This window comes from Hylaeus volcanicus, chromosome 5, assembly GCF_026283585.1.
Source record: "Hylaeus volcanicus isolate JK05 chromosome 5, UHH_iyHylVolc1.0_haploid, whole genome shotgun sequence".
In the NCBI taxonomy this organism is placed as follows: domain Eukaryota; kingdom Metazoa; phylum Arthropoda; class Insecta; order Hymenoptera; family Colletidae; genus Hylaeus; species Hylaeus volcanicus.
Genome location: NC_071980.1, coordinates 11,156,485 through 11,177,863, shown reverse-complemented (window position 1 = coordinate 11,177,863; position 21,379 = coordinate 11,156,485). Strand labels below are relative to the sequence as shown.

At 40.6% G+C, this 21,379-nt stretch overlaps 1 protein-coding gene across 2 annotated transcripts in view; it reads left to right on the top strand.

Moving 5' to 3' along the window:
* LOC128877009 (uncharacterized) overlaps positions 1-21,379 on the top strand; it is a 93,207-nt gene that overhangs the window by 4,702 nt on the left and 67,126 nt on the right. For both annotated transcript variants that reach the window (XM_054123931.1, XM_054123932.1), the window contains exons 2-3: positions 485-844; positions 923-1,391. In XM_054123931.1, coding sequence (XP_053979906.1) covers positions 1,340-1,391 — 52 coding nt within the window. In that variant the 5' untranslated portion in view covers positions 485-844; positions 923-1,339. The remainder of the gene's footprint in view (positions 1-484; positions 845-922; positions 1,392-21,379) is intronic.

Below are 21,379 nucleotides of genomic sequence, written 5' to 3'. Positions count from 1 at the left end.
AAAATATGGTATTTATTGCGAGTCTTTAAAAAAGTTGTAAATTAGCGAATTTCGTAGATTCGTAACAAATACTCGAGCAGATTTTTAATTTTCCATTTTTATACATTTCTGGACGAAGTTTAAAATTTAAGTGCATTTTATAATCGTAATAAATGTGCACATTTTCGTATTACACGCGCGAGAATTCATAAGTCTTTATCGGTTGTAAACGAATTTCTAAAAATATGGCATTCATGTGAGTCTTTAAAAAAGTTGTAAATTAGTGAATTTCGTAGATTTGTAATAAGTACTCGAGCAGATTTTTAATTTCCGATTTTTATAAATTTCTGGGCGAACTTGAGAGTCTAAGCGCATTTTAAAATCGTAAGAAACGTGCACATCTGTGTATGAAACGCGTACTCGAGCGTTCCCCGCAGCATTAGAATTATTATCGACTACTTACATGATCCTGGTTCTGTTACTAACCCTCCGTATTTCGTTTCAGAGGAGAAAGAGCAACTTTTCACCCGTCCGCTGGTCACGTAAGCCGAGAATGGTTTCAGGGTTACCGATACGAGACGCGGGGAAAAAATCTGTTCGAAGGAAGGCGGATTTCGTCGTGGAAGGCAATTGGGATCGGTACCACCACCACCGTAGACGCTCGGTGAACCACCACCATGGGGCCCTGGTCGCGCCACCACCACCGAGCGCTACCAGCCACCACTACCACCGACCCCCAGCCAGAACCACCCCCACCATCATCGTCGAATCGGTTCTGGAGATCGCGGGCTAGCGAGAATGGTGGTGGCCACGCGGTACGCCGAGCAACGCTCCCCTTCTTCTTTGTTGCTGGTTTGCTAGAAAGGTGACTATGCCAAGAAGACAGGAGGTATTGAGCACGCCTTGCGTATATCCAGTCACCTTTCTCTCTTCGTGACCGTAGCATATGTTTTGCGACGTCGATGGAGCTCTCGCGGCTTTGATCGTCGCCCAACATCGAAGCCTTCGCTGCCCTGCTTCTCTTCTCGCCTGGCTTTCCTGCAACCCCTGCTGGATTTCCAACGAATTCACCAGCGTGCCAACAGCCCCGCAGCCAGTTGCTGTCCATGCTCGGTAGAAACGCGATCCACGAAGGAACGAAAGGAAATCGTCGTAGCGAGGATCACACGTACGCGTCCGTAGTCAGCTCGATCGCGCGACTAGGCCCTCGCACGGTTTTAGTTGTTTACCATCGCGATTTCACTCGCATGTGCGCGTATACTGCGACGTTCGACTAGCCACCCCGAAGGAGATTTTTCAACGTACCGTCCACGCGTGAATCGTTTCGCGGACCGAACAGGATCCACACAGGGAGACGAAGATGATCGTCGCGAGCAGCGTGGTGCTCCTGCTGGCCGCCGCCTCCACAGTGGGTGAGTGACCAATTTGACGGATTTCTTGTTACCTTTCATCGATGACAAATCGGTAGCGGAATCCACAGTCGGTCCTGTCACTATTCGTACACTCTATGTCTATCTAAGAAATTTGCCTAAATTAAATGATAGGTTTGATTCTTTTCTTTCCAACTAAATTTTTCATTATAAATATGTATATGAGTTTACGCATGTATATACTTCTAATGAAAAATTTATTTAATATTAAGCCTATTATTTAATTTACGCAAATTTCTTGAATAGATATCGAAGCTGCGAATACTTATGAGACTGACTGTATATTCCCATGGGATTTTAATTTAATTAGAAAATCCCATTGTGAGAGTTTGCGTGGTCTTCGGTACTGAGGAAGTGTTTACCGTTGAACTATTCGACATTTTTTTTTTTTTTTTTTTTTGAGCGTTGTTTGGTGAGAAATTGTTAACACGTAGCGTGCCATTCCAAGTATTGTATTTGTTTTAATTAGACATGTTCCGAGACCTTGGTAAGAATAAGGAGATTTACGATGATTATCTTTTGTTGCTTGTTTACTAAACATTTTCTCACTATTGAAGACCCCATCATTAGACAAAATGGAATAAAAGTCTAATAAAGACGAGTTAAATGCTCGATTAGAATGAGCGAATAAAATGGAAAGATTGAATCATGACGGCAGAAATTTATTTTAATTTTAGCTGTAGCACGTCATCAATTGTATAACCTGTGACCTTGTCACCTGTGCGTTTTTAGTTTAGTTGGAAGTAGACGTTCATACAATAAAATCGACGTTAATATTTTTGTAACGTTGACAAATGAAACACATATGTTCGTCTACTATAAAGAGGATTAACTCGTTGGCTAGCCTCGTTTTGCGCGGTTGTCTTTTGAATCGCTCTCGAAGGTCGAAAAGGAAAACCGATCGCAGCGGTGAACGGCGGCTACTATTTAAATATCGCAAATAGTTCGCGTTACGTAACGTTTCCGTATTATTTTGACCGAAATGGCGATAAATTTTTCAAAAGGTCAGCCAAAAACTTTCGGAATCGAAATCTGGTTGCTTTAACGAATTGATTATTTATTTTCACCTGTATTATTATTTATTACAAATCAGTAGAAGACGCTATTGCTCCCCCATGAAGTTCCCAATCTTCGTATATTATAAATTTAACAGAAAATAATTTTCGGAGTTTTCTGTTATCACTCAAAGTATCGATTGTCAAAGAATTAAAGCAGAAAATTAATTTCCACGTCTAGTATTTCATGTTCGTTCACTTTCGAAACAATTTAATCGCGAATGCTCAAAGAGCCGAATTTCTCAAATGTAGCATTGTGTCGATTCGATGGGAATTATGTAAAGAGGCCTTTGTAAACGGTGCTTTTGCCAGTGAACTCCGGTGGAATCGACTTGTCGACTGCGGCGGCTCGCCGATTCGCGTTAGCCGCGAAAATGTCAGTTTACGTAACGCGTCGGATCGCCGGATAACTGGTACACGCGGAAACGAAGCAGCTCGGCTTTGGTCCCCGAGGGTGTGCCCCAAGGGTGCACGGGAACCTCTTTTTTTCCCGTACCCGCGGCCCCAAATACGGCTACACGCTCTAAAACGCTTCCACGAATGAACAGATTGGCTTATTTCGCGTGGACAGCTTTCGGTGAAAAGTCGCTGCTCGTTAGCGGCTCTTATCGAGAGGCGTCGAGAATACTTGATATCGCTTTGAATATCTTTTTAAGGGAGTTTCCGCGTGCCTCGTCCTCCTTTCCTTTCAAGTCAAAAAGTAGCCAATACTTGGGATTTTTTTTGAGACTAATAAACGAGAGGTCGACCTGAAACTTTTTGAGATAATTGGTACATTTGTGGAGATACTACATGAATTTTTGTGGGTTAGTTACTTTGGTAGAAAGTGAGTTAATAAATAATGTGTTTGGAAGGGGATTTCCTCGTTTTCTTTCAAGTCAAAAAGGAGGCAATATTTGAGATTTTCTTTTAAACTAATAAACGAGAGGTCGACCTGAAACTTTTTGAGAACATTGGTACATCTGTGAGGGTGCTACATGAATTTTTGTGGGTCAGTTACTTTGGTTGAAAATGAGTTAATAAATAATATGTTTGTAAGGGGATTTCTTATCGTTTTCTTTCAAGTCAAAAAGGAGGCAATATTTGAGATTTTTTTTGAGATCAATAAGCGAGAGGTCGACCTGAAACTTTTTGAGATAATTGGTACATTTGTGGAGATACTACATGAATTTTTGTGGGTTAGTTACTTTGGTTGAGAATGAGTTAATAAATAATATGTTTGTAAGGGGATTTCCTCGTTTCCTTTCAAGTCAAAAAGGAGGCATAATTTGAAAATTTGTTCTTTTGAACGAATAAGCAAGTGGTCGACCTGAAACTTGTTGAGAGTATTGGTACATCTGTGTAAATGCTACATGAATTTTGGTGTATTAATTGCTTTGGTAGAAAATGAGTTATTAAATACTATGTTAGTGCAGGGCTTTCTTCGTGAATCACTCTCAAGTTAAAAATGGGCATTTCTTCCAGAATTTTTCGCGGTAAAACTACAACCGCTATCAGTTTGAAAATTTAATATGATATCGTGGAGCTCGTCTTGTACACTTTGAAATTTGTTAGTCCCCCCCGTGTCGATCCACTAAGTTTCGACAGTCATTAGGGTCGTTCCCGTGAAGTTTCGGGCTCGCACGTTTCAAGTATTACGCAGCGGCTACTTCAATTTCGTTTCGCGGCTGTTAATTTTCGTCGATTCACCGAAACGCCTCGAGTTTGCGGCCACAGTTTCGCAAAGTCGTTCCGTGAAAACCACCGTGTTTCCAGGATTGCGAGAAATTCCTCTCGATCATCGAAACTGGGACTCGGAGTTGCCCAAATAATTTTAATAGTCTTCCTTTTCTTCTTTCGAGCAGAGAAACCGAAATAAATTTCATTTTAGAAAGCAGAACGGCATAACAGTGCCATTTATTTAATTCTAAAAATATTATTCTTGCTCTACAGAATTTTTTTAATTATTCTGCAAATAAAGAAATATTCCTTGAAAGCAAAATCTACGTAAAACGAAACCTCGAAGAAAGCGTGTCTCGAGCATATGGAAGGAGAATTAGATTTTCAAGTAAAACGGGCAAGTCCAATCATCGATCTCCGTAGTAAAAAAACTCGTTGCGAGACGTATACCGAAACCGATCGTGCGGCGATCGTATCGGTCCGAGCATACGATTCACGGAATCGAATCGACGGAGATGGCGGTGATCCGGACAAAGGGAAATGTTAACAGCATTGTAGTACAATTCGGTAACGCTGTCGATGGATCTATGTCGACCAGCGGTGGAAACGATCCTTTTTTACGAAATTGATCGTCGTAGGTGCACCTTAGACTCGGGCAATCTGTTTCCATCGGTTGAACAAGGTTTACGATACTCGAGGATAGAATTTCTTCAACACGATTAGATTTATTTCACTAGTCTTCGGATACTTACAAATAGACTGCGTATGTTTATGCGAATTCATATTTTCATGGGTAGAGAAAAAGAATTTAAGCTTAAATAAAATTTGTCTAACATTCCAAATGGTGTAATATACAGTAGGTGTAGAATGTATTCGTACACCGATCAATTTCCCAAAAAACTTTTGTGTGAAATTGTAGTTTCTTAACTTCCTTCTTTATAATCAATGATATTTTACATATTCTCGGAAGTCTCTAAGATAGATATAGTCCAAACAACATTTACTAGTTAATATAATTTGTGAAATTAACAAAAAAATGCGAAAAGTGGGTGAAAGTATAGAAGCAATAAGTATTTGTACGATTCTTATGTCGAACCACAGCAGAGTTTGTAACGTAAACACATTAGTTTATTGCTCCGTGAAAATTAGAAAACATGAAATTTCCAGGAAAGTACTTTTAAACAGTTGTGCGAATACTTATTGCTTCAATATTTCTATCGATTAATTGTTTTTTTCTTGTTAATTTCGTAACTTACATAAATAGCTATTTTTTTTTTGTAATCTATCTATTCTAGAGATTTCCTAGAACATGTAGAATGTCATTGTTTATAAAAAATAAGTTAATAAAATACAATTTTACACAGTTTTTTTGGAAATTGATCGGTGTACGAATACTTACTACACCCACTGTATATATCATTGTTGATATTTTATAATATGCTTTTATGGTAATTTTCATAGATACAGAAAAAGAATTTAAGCCTAAATAAAACTTTGTCCATCTAAAGAATGTACCATGTACATTATTTTATACACTTTTGCATTTACGGACATTTTCATAGATTTTCCCATATTTTCACGTCCCATAAATGCATACAAATTCGCAGTCTACTCGTGGATGATTTCTGTAGAAAGTTAAGAGATTCCTGGAGCACGTGCCTGTGCATACATCCTTCGCTCGTGTCATTGAAACGAATCGATGATGATCGTTTACGCGCAATTTACTAGATTCAATAGACGTTCTATCGTTTGAATCGACAGGTAACGGATGTACAGATTCGCGGAATCCGACCTTCGATGGTGGTTCCGATATTTTCTCCCCTCGTAGAAACGCACAACCAACGAAGACGTTATCCGTGTAAACAGCTGAGCGGGGCCACGTGCCTGCGCAACTGCTATTCAAATTTATTCGATCCCCGTCGCCTCTGTTATCCTCCCGGCATAAATCGCAAATATACTTGACATACAAATATGTTGTCTCACTTTGGCGTTGTGTATTTTTCAATTCGAGAAGGTCGTCGTAAATAACGGCATTTTGATACGAAGCAAAGGTACACATGGACGATACTACGCGTATCAATTTCGAAATTTAATGCTCCTCTTCGATTACGAAATATACAACGCATACGGTATTTGAAATTAAACCTAACACAGCCGGTCAAATTACCGTTTTCAACCTTTACGTAGTTTTTTAAATACGATATATTAGGTTGTCCCGAAAGTTTCTTTCGCGAGTTCCTCTCAAATTTTTTTATGTAGTCGTGTTTATATAAATAGACGATCTAATTTCGTAGATATTCATGTTGTAACAGTAATGGAGCAAAATGAATCGTGCACAATTCAGTAATGTAACATAAAACATAAAATATTGTGCATGTATTACTTATTAATCAAGCGAAAGAAACTTTTGGGACAACCTAATATAAATTTTATGGAGCTGTTTCATGTATTATTCGATTCAGTAACAAATTAAATATTTCTGAATCGAATTGGAAAAGGTGGATTTAACTAGTCGAGGTAAAAACAGGCACACAGTGAGTGTAGAATGTTATAATGTATTCGTACACCGATCAATTTCCCCACAAACTTTTGTGTGAAATTGTAGTGTTCTTAACTTCCTTTTTTTATAATCAATGATATTTTACATATTCTCGGAAATCTCTGAGATAGATATAATTCAAAATAAAAATAAGTTAATAAATCACAATTTTACAAAGTTTTTTTGGGAAATTGATCAGTTAACCAATACCTTCTACACCCACTGTAAATTATATAGAGCTGTTTCGTGTATTATTCGATTCAGTAACAAATTAAATATTTCTGAATCGAATTGGAAAAGGTGGATTTAACAGGTATTAGGTTGTCCAAAAAGTTTCTATCGTTTTATTAATAATTAATTCGTACTCAATATTTTATGTTTCATGTTACATTACAAAATTGTGTACAATTCATTTCGCTTCATTACTGTTACAGCATCAATGTCTAAGAAATTAGATTGCCTATTTATATAAACACTGGCACAGAAAATAATTCAATGCAACTCACGAAAGAAACTTTTAGGACAACCTAATAGAAACAGGCATAAATAAAATGTCGATAGGCTTATCGTTAAAGTCATATCAGTTATCATATGGGTGAACATATGTGGAAATAAAATTCTTAAATTCAACTCGACATAGGAAAAATATACAACGAACTTTTATTCCATTGGCTGAATTCGTCCCATTCGCACGTCTCCGGTTGAAAATCCTAGAAGCGCGTTCGCTCGGACGTCGTCGAGTGCGTAGGCGCCATGTTTCGCGGTATCGTCCACCGCTATCTGGTAATTTACTGTCAGGAGGCAATTTACGCCCAGTAATTTATCCACCGCCCAATCCAAGCCTGGGCGTCAAGGACTCGGCTCGGAAATATTATCGAGATTATGTTTGGGTGGCGGCAGGGCGCGGCTACGGGGAAATCTCTTCAAACCGGTACCATTTTTCTCCAAAGGACTATGAATCGCCTCGCCGTTCCCTTGGTTTTCCGTTATCGTTCAGGACACGCCGTTGAAACAGCTAGTACTTTGCCCAGTCTTTCTGTTTAGTACATTTGAATAAGCTTTTTAGTAATCCTGTAGGGATTTTGCACGACAGCGCAAGAAAATTTTTGCCAAACGAACATTTTATTTATTCCTGTTTCTACCTCGACTAGTTAAATCCACCTTTTCCAATTCAATTCAGAAATATTTAATTTGTTACTGAATCGAGTAATACACAAACCAGCTCTATACAATTTATATATCGTATTTAAGAAACTACATAAAGTTTGAAAACGGTCATTTGACTGGCTGTGCTAGGGTTAGTTTCAAATATCGTATCCATTGTATATAATATAATTGAAGAGGAGCGTTAAATTTTTAAATTGATACGCGTAGTATTATCAGAAAAATATGGACAAGCCAGAAACCTGTAGAATTTAGCTTAATAAGCCTGTGGATGTTTACATAAATTCATATTCATGGATCGAAGTATGTTTTGTTTTCCAAACGTTGTAACGTGTATTTTACCTTTCGTATTGTTATATTTTTAGATGTTGGAAAAATTAAGATAAATTTCTTTAATAGACCTTTGTCTGATTTGAACGATAGGTTTGATCTTTGCAAATACTCGTTATAAATAAACATGTACATGTGTGAAGTTTACTCGTGTTCGTATTTATAATGAAACATTAATTTGGAAACATCTAACCTATAATGGAATAGTGACAAATTTTTTTAATAGACACAGAGGGTACGAATACATACGAGATTGATTGTAAACCTCCCTTTCGCAAGCATTTCCGAAGAATCTGCTAGGGAATAACTTGAATAAGACCGAGGCTCATGAATATATGCATCCGCATAACCGTACATGAATTCTTTCGCCGCCTCGCGATCAGGAAGCGCGTTCCTCGAATATTGTTATCCCGCGTGGTCGAGTAAACGATGAAAAAGAAATTCTAATGGAGTGGACAACTCGCGAGATTCCATTCTCTTCGGGAGCGAGCCTGCCGCTCGTGCGTTTCATAAAAATTCGTATCACTTTCGGGTGACGGGGTTCCAAGTAAAAGAGAAATCAGCTCGTTAATCGTTCCAATTATCGGGGATAAAAGTTGTTTCGCGTTCCAGCGCAGCGGGAGCTGGAGGACAGGTCATTTTCATCGAACAATTTATCTGAATTATATTCCCATCTCGAGGGATAAATTTTATAATTTTTAATTTCTCACAAGAAAAATTTGTAATGATCTGTCTCACTTTGATAATATATATATATACAGGGTGTCCCAAAAGTCGGGGAGGAGCCGGAAATGCGGGGTAGCTGAGACTATTCTGAACAACAATTTCCTTTGCAAAAATGTCGGATGGGGCTTCGTTAAGGAGATATTAAGAGAAAACCCCGACCAATCAGAGCGCGCGTAGATCGTTGGAGCGCCCGCGATAGCGAAGGGTACGCGCTAGGCGGCAGCGTCAATGTCCTTCGATGCACGTCGAGTCACTTGTTCGCGTACAAGGGCGGCCGCGCTTAGCACATAGCCTTCGCTACCGCGGCCGCTCCAACGGTCTACGCGCGCTCTGATTGGTCGGATTATCGCTCTGATAATATCTCCTTAACGAAGCCCCATCCGACATTTTTGCAAAGGAAATTGTTGTTCAGAATCGTCTCAGCTACCCCCCATTTCCGGCTCCTCCCCGACTTTTGGGACACCCTGTATATATATATATTTTTTTTTATTCTAAAAGGTATTGCGATCGTAATTAATGACAATTTTTATATAAAAGCAACTACAGACATACGTATCGTATCCCTTGAGACGTTAACGAGCTCTTTACGAACGGGAGTCCTGCAATTCAACGGAACTTTTACTTTCAAGTAAAACTTTCAAACTCCCCAGAAATTGAAATTTTGTACAGATTCGCTATGAACTGCAACGCGTTAAATTTATCTCCACCGTGAGCGGAGGGGTTAAGAGGGCGGATTACAGGCGTTCCTGTAACCAAGCCGACGATATTTTACCCGTCGACGGTCCGATGGTTAAATTATGTTCGTGCCGCGCACTAAAACCGATACCTCGGCTGTGCTGCCACTCCGGCATCCGAGGAATACGATACACGTCGCACCGCACACGTTCCTCGACTATTATCCTTCCCCTGGGATTCCTATGCGCATCCGCGGCTGCACTTACACCTCGCGATTAACCCTTTCGCCGTCGAGCCTTTTTCTCATTACGCGGGCTATGAAAAGGGACAGGCATTTTACATTCAGGGAATAAGGGGTCATTATATTCAGTGATAACTGTTCCTGCGGTCAAAGAAAGGAACAGTTTCAAAAGTTTGTTGGAAAAAAAAGGAAAAAAGATGCGTGGTCAGAAGTAGTAAAAGAAGTAGTAGAGAAACGCAGTGCAAGGCGGACAGTAGCAGAATGGGTAGTGTAGCCGGATTTTTCATGGTTGGGTTAGGATCGGCTAAGGAGTATGGAGAAAACCTTTCGGCTTAAAATAAGAAAAAATGATAAAAATAAGAGTCGATAATGAGAAAAAATGAAAACAAAAAGAGAGAGACGCAGTGGAGTGTAAACTAGGGGTGTGCGAGATCCCGGTCGGGACGGGAATTCCTCCCGGGATCGGGATGGAATCCCGAGAATTTCAGAATCCCGAATACATCCGGGATTCCCGTGATATTTCCGGGATCCCGAAACCATTCGGGATACCTGACAATTTCGAGATCCCGTAAATGTTCGGAATTCCTGGGAATTTCGAAATCCCGTACATTCGGATTGTTGAAATTTTCAAGAACAACAACACTTTCGAAAGTCCCAGATATTATCCTATATCCCGTACATTGTCGGGAATCCCGGATTTTTGCGGGATCTCGTGTATTCTCGGGAATCTCGAATCAACTCGGGATCCCGAATATTCTCAGGATGTTTTCGGGAATCCCGGACATTTTACGGGAATCCCGAATATTCTCGGGAATCCCGCACACCCCTAGTGTAAAATAATGGCGCCACTAGTTCGCGTGCTCGCCGCCCCCTGAACCAGCTCTCATCTATAACCTGAACAAAAAGCGATTGGCAAAGGCTAAATCTATTTACACAGACCTATCTACCGCCCCGAGAAGAACTTGCAAAACACCACGCATAAGAAGACTAATATGTAAAATTAGTATCGTAGAATCCAGAGGCATTACTCAGGATACCATGCAGTTATCGCCTGATTATCGTTACCAACACCCAACCCGACGCTCGAGCGCCAGCTCAAGTCGGATTAACGCGCTCATTCCGCGCATAAACGCGTGCCAGGGTCGTTCCGAACGCTGTAACTATAATACTCGGTTATTTGCCGAGCCAAATACGGATCCACGTTCATCGATCGATCGCCCCGAGCTCTTAAAAATGATAGCTGGGTGGTTCTGCTTTATTGCTGCTGCTCGCCGCGATTATTCCCTCGCGCATTGTACCGAAACATTTTACAACTCGGGAAGAACACAAGCACGCTGTTTCATGAGTAATCACTAATCAGTTACGAAATCAGTTCCTCTGACCGAACAATTGGAATATTTAAAAGAAAAATGAGGAAACCCAAGTACAGATATTGTCAGAACGAGACATCTTCAAAGTAGCCTAAGGATGACATGTTGACTACTCTAGGTCTTCGAGATACTCAGAACAGACGTTAGAGTACGAGACCCTGAGCCAGAGTTGGCGAAAATCCTAGACTTCCAAGATTCTTCTTTCGAACATTTTCCAAAGAAGGAGACGAGACAAACTTCAGGTTCATTCGAATCCTATATTATCAGAGCAAGACACGTTGGAGGCCAACACACCTGACTTCAAAGCAGCCTGAGGATGACATGTCGACTACAGGTCTTCGAGATACTCAGAACAGACATTCTTATAGTACGACACCCTAGGCCAGAGTTGGCCAAAATTCTAGACTTCCAAGATATTTTTTTTGAACATTTTCCAAAAAAGGAAACGAGACAAACTTCAGGTTTATTCGAAGCCTATATTACCAGAACAAGACACGTTGGAGTCCAACACACCTGACTTCAAAGCAGCCTAAGGATGACATGTCGACTACCCTAGCTCTTCGAGATACAGTAAAGACTGGATAAGTGCAAGACAGAATTGACTGGATAAATGCAAGATGACTATCCTCACCACTGGGGGATTCCCTCTTGGCGAGGGAGCAATGTAATATGATCCTAACCGATTGATACGGTTCTGCCGATTGCTTTTTTCCTCGGACCTCTTTCTCTCTCACTCTCTGTCCTTTTGTACGTTAAGGGTCCGTCGCCTGGGGTGGTCGATGGTGCTAGACCTCCCCAGAACAAGAGGACCCTAGAGCAAAACTCCTTACAATTGCTAGAGACTGGAGACCAGTGACGGGCAAAACTCTAGACTTCGAATAAATGTGAAGTTTGCCGATATGTCTATATCCTTTCCTCTTTTGAACATTTTCCAAAGAAGGAAAAGAGACAAACATATCGGCAAACTTCAGATTTATTCTAAACCTAGGGTTTTGCCCATCACTGCTGGAGACTAAAGTTTTACGAGGTTTCCGAGTACTTGCCTCGATGAAGTGTAATAATGAAGAGGGCTTGTCTTTCCATTTTCTTTCCCGGTCGGCCTGTGTCGGTTCGTTAGAATAAGAACCCCTACCAGTGGTAACTGGTACTAATAATCAGTTATTAGGCGCCCGTTTGTCGTTTTACAAACCCATCACCTTCGGGTGGGGTCGGGTATGGCCCTCAAGCATAGGTACCGACCCTTGGATTAAACTTGTGGAGATCTCTGTCCTTTTCTACGTTCGACTCGAGTCAAATGTAAACACAGAATAGAAACCTCTTCTTCCGAACATTTTCCAAACGAGACAAGCTTCGTGTTCATTCGAAAGGGTTTCGTCAAACTCTGCCGCAGGTTACGGTTTTCCCCGAGACTTTATTTTCCCGTGGTTGGAAGCAGTCGGAGGTCCAAGGATAATGGACGCAGGAGTCGAGGAACTGATATCGGTGCATTGGCCACGGTAAATTCTCGCAGGTAATTGGCGAGCGCCGAGAGGGCCCACGGCGCGGACATCGATGGATAACGCGCCGGAGGGAACGTAATAGGTAACAACGCCGCGATGCTCGTGGCATAACCTATGCGCGCCGCGGTAAATTCTCCTGGTAATTGCGAACAAGGGCCACGGGGAGAGTGTGGGTGCTGATGGAATCCCGCGGGAAGGATAATGGCCCGAGGGAAGCGGGCTCCTCCGCGACACAAAGCGGCAAGACCTCCGACAGACGCGGCGTTCCGACGCGCTAACAAAACGGAATTACAAGCGCGCGTGAGATAGCGCTGGATATTGGATACCCTCGAGCAACACTTCGCGCGAGGAGCCATCCTGGAGCAGGGCTTCTCAAGCGGGAACCCGTGGACTGATGTATTGGAGCGTATCGGGACGAATCCTCTCTAAGAGGCGCGGGACTAAAACCCGAAGAACTCTACGTACATTTAGTTGGCGTAGCCATTTCAAAAGGCCAATGCCAAATTAACACGAGATTTTTTTTTTTCTATTTATTTGCCAATTATTTGCCAAAGAATTAATTTTTTTGCTCCAGCCGTTTTCGAGAAACAATGGCTATCCTAGCGTAATATTAAGCTAGCGTAGCCACTTATGTATCTCTGTATCTAACAGGGATATCAATTACATTCTTGCAGCAAAAAAATTCATATTCGGTGGATTAAGAGCAAATAAATAGCAAATAAATATGCCGCAAGTATTGTATCGATATCTTTGTTGGGTACGGAGCCGCGACATTTGGCTATGCTAGATTAACGCTGTCCTAGCGCGGTCGTCGTTTCTCGGAAATGACTGCAGCAAAAAAATTCATATTCGATGGATTAAGAGCAAATAAATAGCAAATAAATATGTCGCAAAGATGGCATCGATATCTTTGTTATGTCTTATGATACAACATGTGGCTACGTTAGCTTAATATTAAGCTAGAGCAGCCACAGTTTTTCGAAAACGGCTGGGGCAAAAAAATTCATATTCGATGGATTAAGAGCAAATAATTTGCAAAAAAAATATGCTGCAAGAATGGAATCGATATCCCTGTTAGGTACAGAGATACATAAGTGGCTACGCTAGCTTAATATTACGCTAGGATAGCCATTGTTTCTCGAAAACGGCTGGAGCAAAAAAATTAATTCTTTGGCAAATAATTGGCAAATAAATAACAAAAAATATCGTGTTAATTTGCCACTGGCCTTTTGAAATGGCCACGCCAGCTTAATATACGTAAGAACTCTTGAACGGAGTGAGATAATCGAAAAATTCTTGTTGGAGCTTGTAGATGGATGTTTTTGGGATAAGGAGAAGTCCCTGGGGAACGGGTGCGGGGAATATTTCTGGATGGATAGCGAGTGAAATGGTGAGCTGGGTTCTGGTAGGAGGTATTCCCTTGTAGCGTGATGAGTAGACCGCGGAGTTTTATGGATTTATAGGAAATTTGGATATGTAAGAGGCTACAAAATGCACACAGTATGCAAGAACATAAAAAAGATTGAATTAGTTTCAATTTTTGTAGGCACGTTCGCAAAAATTTTATTTTGCATGAAGATTCGCAGTCTAGTTATAAGTCGTGTTTGTAAGAGACTAAAGAAAAGAGGAGTCCAAGACGAGTATAAATACTCATGCACTTAAATAAAAAACAATGAACAATGGGTTAACAACTAGTATAAACTCGATAAATGGTATAGATAGAGCTGTGACCTTGACCCTGACCTGAGGCTACAAAATGCACACAGTATGAGATTATATAAAAATAATATTAAAAGTAGAGTTCGTATTATAATATTTGCAGAGTAAAATAAATTCCTATTTAAGAATTGTTTAATTTTTGCATAAGTGGGATTTTATTTTGCATAGGTAGGAGAAACAATACTCAAAATGTGGGCAAAAAATAAAAATGTGAACGTAGGCTTCGGGCCTGAGAAGTTTGAGAAGCACTGTTCTTAAAATTACAAGCACCCAAGTAGTTTCAGCTCTCGCACTCAAGTAGTATGACTGCGGCATGTGGGAAACAATTTTACACGGGGGACAGCACTCGGACAGGTCGTAACAGCCATTCGCGGACACGTCTTTGTGCCTATTTTACGTTACGAGGGAGTCGCTTGAGCTTTCGAGTAGGTTTGATCGCGCGAGGGGTGATCTTTTCGTTACTTAATCGTTTGCGTTCCCCGTGCCATTTGCGCCTATCATATACCGCGGCTCTGGAAGTTGTTCTCGGATAACGGGTCGTGAACACGCGGAGGTATTTAAAATTTTAACCGGTACGAGGAATCTCATTTTATTTCATACTCGGCGTATTACATAAAAAGGACGTGTCTGATGCGCGGACATCGTTAAACATCATTTTTAACCGTGGGAACGGAATGTAGGTAATAAAAGATCGAAGTACTATTGTTTATTACTAAATAAAATTGGAATTCGATTACTGATATTTGAGTGTTCGAATATTCAAAGTTTCGTAGCATTTGAATACCTAGATGAACGATGAATTATTCGAGTGGTCCCAGGCCGGTTCGGGATACCGCGGATTGTAAAATGTCAAACGTCGAGGAATTCTTGTCACTGAGTCAGTATGCCCTTACCTGTCGCAACGCCATAAAACATGGCAACATTAACCCAGCATCGCGAGCCACCTGTCCGCGGAAGACGTGTACGGCGAAACATCCGCGCTTGCAACAGTCATCGTCGGACGTCGAGGACGCCAGCTTCCTTCTATCAAAATACATATACAGTATTGTCTCCAAATAAGCAATTCGTTATCCCCATCTTTTTGTTTGAAGTCGAGTGAGAGATCCGAAAAGAAGTGAGAGGTCAGTAGACTGATAGAGAACTGTAGATTTCAGAAACTTGATTTACACTATTCCAGTAGAGTAAAAAATGGATAAGTGCAAGAAAACCGGGACCCAAACATTGCATTTATCCAGTCGAACGTAGACAAAAATATATACATGTCGAATTGAGTAACCTCCTCCTTTTCGAAGTCGGTTAAAAAAGGGCAGAGAGTGAAAGAGAAAAAGGTCCGAGGAAAAAAAGCAGTCGACAGAAACGTATCAATCGGTTAGACGCAGGTGAAATTATTGGCGAATTTACTTGATTGAAATTGTTTGATGAATTCACTTGATTCAATTTATTGAAATGTATTGGCTCAATTGAAATGATTGAATGAATTATTTGATTTTAATTGTCGAATGAATACATTTGATTCAGTTTATTAAAATGTATTGGCTCAATTGAAATTATTGAACGAATTCATTTGATTGAAATTGTTGGATGAATTCACTTGATTCAATTTATTAAAATGGATTGACTGAAATGAAATTATTGAATGAATTCGCTTGATTCAATTTATTAAAATGTATTGGCTCAATTGAAATTATTGAATGAATTCACTTGATTCAATTTATTAAAATGTATTGGCTCAATTGAAATTATTGAATGAATTATTTGATTTAAATTGTCGAATGAATACACTTGATTCAGTTTATTAAAATTTATTGTCTCCATCGAAATTATTAAATGAACTCATATTACACTGCTCGCTTGCTGAGCGTCAAGTGAGAACCCCCCAGTGTTAGAGATACTCATCTTGCACTTATCCAGTCTTTACTGTATCCAAATATTCGAGCAGTGTAATGTTCGAGTACTATCTATTGAAGTAGTCAAGTATTCCCTGATTTCCAACAGACAACGCAAAACTTTTGCTTTCGACGCTTCGCGGTCGTTGAAAGAGTCTCGATTCAGACTCGTGCGCGTTCTCCATAAATAAGTCGAGGGTGGAAGCGATGAGTTAGGGCTCAGCGCGTACACGCTCGTTAAAAGGTCCCTCCGTCCGTTTATTGCCGCGTGGTTCAACGCGAAGGGTCCCGGGGGTAGTCGAGTGTCGTAGGTCAAGCATTTTTCGCGGCGCAAACAACGCCCACGCACACGTGCGTCGCTAGTCACCGATATGATTTACCACCAGAAGGATTGTCTGCCTACGTCTCGACCGAGATCCTGCTCCAGGTAGAGCAACACGCTCGCCGTCTTATCTCGGAATCAACCGAAAAGTGCCGCAATGCGCTTTATAATAACCGTGTTAATACAAACTTGTGAATGAATTCATTCTATTCGATTTATTAAACGAATTTACTCGAGTGAAATTATCGGACGAATTGCCTTGATTCAATTTATTAAACGAATTGGCGCAGGTGAAATTATTGGGCGAATCCACTTGATTAAATTTATTAAAATTTATTGCCTACATTGAAATTATTGAATGAATTCATTTGATTTAAATCGTTGAATGAATTCACTTGATCAATTTATTAAAATGAATTCATTTGATTGAAATTATTAAATGAATTCACTCGATTCAATTTATTAAAATGTATTGATTCAAATGAAATTATTAAATGAATTCACTCGAATCAATTTATTAAAATGTATTGACTCAATTGAAATTATTGAATGAATTCATTTGATTTAAATTGTTGAATGAATTCACTTGATCAATTTATTAGAATGAATTCATTTGATTAAAATTGTTAAATGAATTCATTTGATTAAAATTGTTAAATGAATTCACTTGATCAATTTATTAAAATGTATTGACAAAATTGAAATTATTGAATGAATTCACTAGATTCGATTTTTTTAAACGAATTGACTCAATTGAAATTATTGGATGAATTCACTCGATTCAATGTATAAAATGAATGTAATTAACTGTCGTAAAGAAAGTGTCCCCAACGACGCGTGTCGTCCAAGGCTGATATGATTTTTCACCCCAAGTATTGTCTGCCTACGTCCGCGAACGAGATCCTGCTCGCGGTAGAGCGACACGGTGACAGCGTTATCTCGAAATCTGCCAGAAGTGGCGCAACGCGCTGCCCCATTAGTCTCAGCGAGATATTGACGGGCGATTTCCCAGACCGTTATTTGCCATTGTTTTTCATCGGGCGTTGTTCAACCTTCTCCCCGCGCACATACGCCCCGATGGAATTGTTGCTCCCGATTCGAGACGCTGGCTCGCATAAGCGCGAAGCATGATCACCATAACGGTTATCGAATAGGTAGCCTACAGAACGAAGGCGAACGAGCCACCGAGGAGAATGATTTAATGTGTCGCAACGACGGTAGATCGTTTCCCCAATGTTAAGCGAGACCCCCCGTTACCTTACGAAATTCGGACGTTGGCCCCTCTCTCTATCTACGAGCGTGTAGTTATTTGTTGGACGCAATTAAACGCCGCATGCATAATGAATCGCGTTGCTTTCACGGTCACCCAAATTCCTGTAGCCATGACGGAGATGTAATTAACATAAGCGGAGTAATCGAGGAGTAACGAGAGGAATATTCTGGTTTTTATTTAGCGTGCTTTCTATTTAATCGAAACTTAACAGTAAATATATCATGATCAATCTTTTCAAACATTTATTTACAGAGTTTATACGCGATGTATGAATTATACATTAATTGTTTCATGCACTATTCAATTCATTTCCACGTACAATATTTCCACATAGAATAGTAACGGATTTTGCGTTAAATAAAGTTCGTGTCATTCGAGTATCCGTGAAATATTTGTAAAATATTTGTAAAATACTGGAATGTCACGATACTCGAGTAGGCCGTCTTTAGAGGCGCGTGCCTAGTGCCCTCGAAAGATGCCGCGGCGCATCGTGAAACGAGGTTTCACCTTCTCTTTCGCCAGACACGCGCGGAATCCTCGCCGCCTCTGCTCGCGTGTTGTTTTCACCGACCACGACCCGACGCGGCGACGAAAACGAAAACGGGTCTCGACCGCGCGGGGCTTGCGCATTCCCCGTTTCGCTGCTCGAAATACTTGTGCAATTACCGAGGCCGTGGCGTTAGCGCAATTATCCTGGCCAACCTGCTCGTGAAAATTAAATACCTCGTAACACGGTCCGTGCCCCGCAGCGTTGCGTCGACCCTAATCGTCAGCGAGTGCGGTTAACCTTCCGTCTTCCGTAACGTCACCCACGAAATCCGAAAGGGATCACGTCGCAAAATAAAAAAAAAAAGTAGACTGGAATTCTTTGAATTTTATAAATTATAGCATACGAGTACTACTGAATAGTACTCCGGTATTTGGCTACTCACGTGCTATTGGATACTATGGAATACTACTCGAGTATTTGGCTACTCAAATGCTATTCGAATGAATTCATTTGATTTAAATTGTTGAATGAATTCACGAGATTGAATTTATTAAAATGTATTGACTCGATTGAAATTACTATCGAATACTACTACGAATGCTATTCGATACTATGGAATACTACTCGAGTGTTTGGCAACTTTAATGATATTCGATACTATCGAATACTACTCGAGTATTTGGCTATACAAATGCTACTCAAGTATTTGACTACTCGAATGCTATACGGTACTATCGAATACTACTCGAGTATTTGGCTACTCGAGTATTTGGCTACTCGAGTATTTGACTACTCGAGTATTTGACTACTCGAGTATTTGGCTACTCGAATGCCATTCGAGTGCTGGTCTCTTTAGTTCAACTAATAAGCAATAAAAATTAATTTTCCTCCTATTTCCCATTCGAGAATTGCGTTTACATTAGGATTTCGCCTCTCGACTCTGCGAAATCCTCTTCACGGCGCTTTCGTACGCGCTCGATGCGCAACGATAGCGAAAACGCACCGCGATGGACGCTCGATTACGCAGCTGTGCATCGTCATGAGAAATTTCACTGGATAAATTGTGTTCGCGCGTGTTTTCCTCCCGTACCCTGCCGCCCGACTCGAGAATCGATAATCCACGCCACCTGTTACAGCATCGCGTTCATTTCGCAATGGACTGTCCATTAGTAATACTTACACTAAAATTTACGTTTGAGAGCCAATTGCGACTCGATTTAAAATTAGCGGTCCTGGGCGAACAGTTTGCACGCGCTTGCGCAAGAAAGCGAGGGACAGAATTTATCGTTCACGTTATTATTAACACGTTTACAGCACCCATACATAGGTGACGAGAATTTTTACTTAGAAATAAATAAATTAATTCCAAGAATGAGGTGTCGAAGAAAATTCATTCGGATAGGATTTGTAAATTCTAAAGTGGTCGCAAAAATAAGTGCAATCGCAGAAGTTAGATCGTGTCGTTTCTAATTGTATGGAAACCAAATTTGAATATTGTTAGCCTGGCAGTCACGTGTTAATTAACGCGTTGTTATCAACTTAAATTACTTTGTCGTTAACGACACTTACAGGTGGCCCTCAGGGGCTGTAGTTACCATTGATTGTAGCTATAAAGAGGGCCAGCGGGCCACGACAGACACGTAAAGGAATTTAATGGAAGAAGTTAAGGATTAACGAAAACAAAACAAAAAATGTAAATGTGCAAGACTGGACCATTAGATGCAATAATCTATATAAAACAGATTACAAAATAAAGAAACAAGCACTTTCAGGTGACACACGCTTACGCGATTTCTCCAGTGGAACCTTTTCGACGTTAATTTAATTTCACATTTATTTAAACGTGCTCCATTGTCTCCTACGTTATTCTCGAGCCACCCACCGTTTAATTCGATTTTATCCAGGCTCGAAGGCTGGCGCAACCCGTTAATAAAATTGTGCAACCGAGTAATCATTGGCGGGTCTATCGGCGACCAGTCGCGGGAGGAAAAGGTTTCCAGCACGTAGGAAATGCAGTCGCGATCTTGCGGTTTAAACTCTTCCTCGACCGGGCACCGTAATTACCGACACGCCGCGTCCGAGTCGATTCGCGTTACACGTAAAGAACGGCTAATCACGGACTGTCATTCGATGCCCTATTGCGCAACTGGCAATCCTCGAGCAAAACGTTGATCGCGAAACGGCGTTATCGAAACAATCGTGTCACCCGTTAATAGCGTTTCTCCGGCGCGAACGACGATTGCATTTTGCACGTACATACAACACAGATGCGGACGCGCGCTGGGATCTGTAACACCGATCTACCGCGATCTAATTCTCACCGTTTTCATTTCTCGCGCTCCTTTCCTCGTTCTTTCGTTCATTCATTGACCAACTGAACGCTGTACTTGAAACCTAGCATCTGTCACCCTTTGACTGCGAAGTTCATGTTGGTTAAATCGATTTTTAAAAAATATCAGCTTCTAGGGAACGACGAGACGGAACTTTTTTATAGTTACTGTTTGTTCATAGGACGCTTAGTTTCGATAATAAAAATTGTAAAGTTCGAAGTTTGTCGAAAAAATTGAATTTCAGGTCTTCTAAGTTTTCAATTTTTATTTCTGAAACTAAACGTCGTATGAATAAACTGTAAAGAGAAGAAAGTTTCGTCTCGCCATTCTCTATAAGCTGATATTTTTTTGTGAAATTCGTACCTTCATGACTCTACAGAAATTCCAGCAGAAATCGTCTAGCAGTCAAAGGGCTAAAGAATACTTTCAACGTGTAATTAAAACGACACGTTTCAATTTCATTTTCAACGCACTAAATTTCAACGAAAGAAGATACCACGGATCAGGCCTGGAATTATACATCGCTCGACAAATGAAAGTTTCGAGACAGCCACCGTTTCCTGGACGGCCCTAATAACGTTTAATTATTCGAACAGTCCCTGGTTGCATCACGAAATTTCGCATGCTGGATTACGAGTCGAGTTTTCAGCCTTCTGCCCGGCAACGAACGTTGTGGGATCACTTTCGTACCG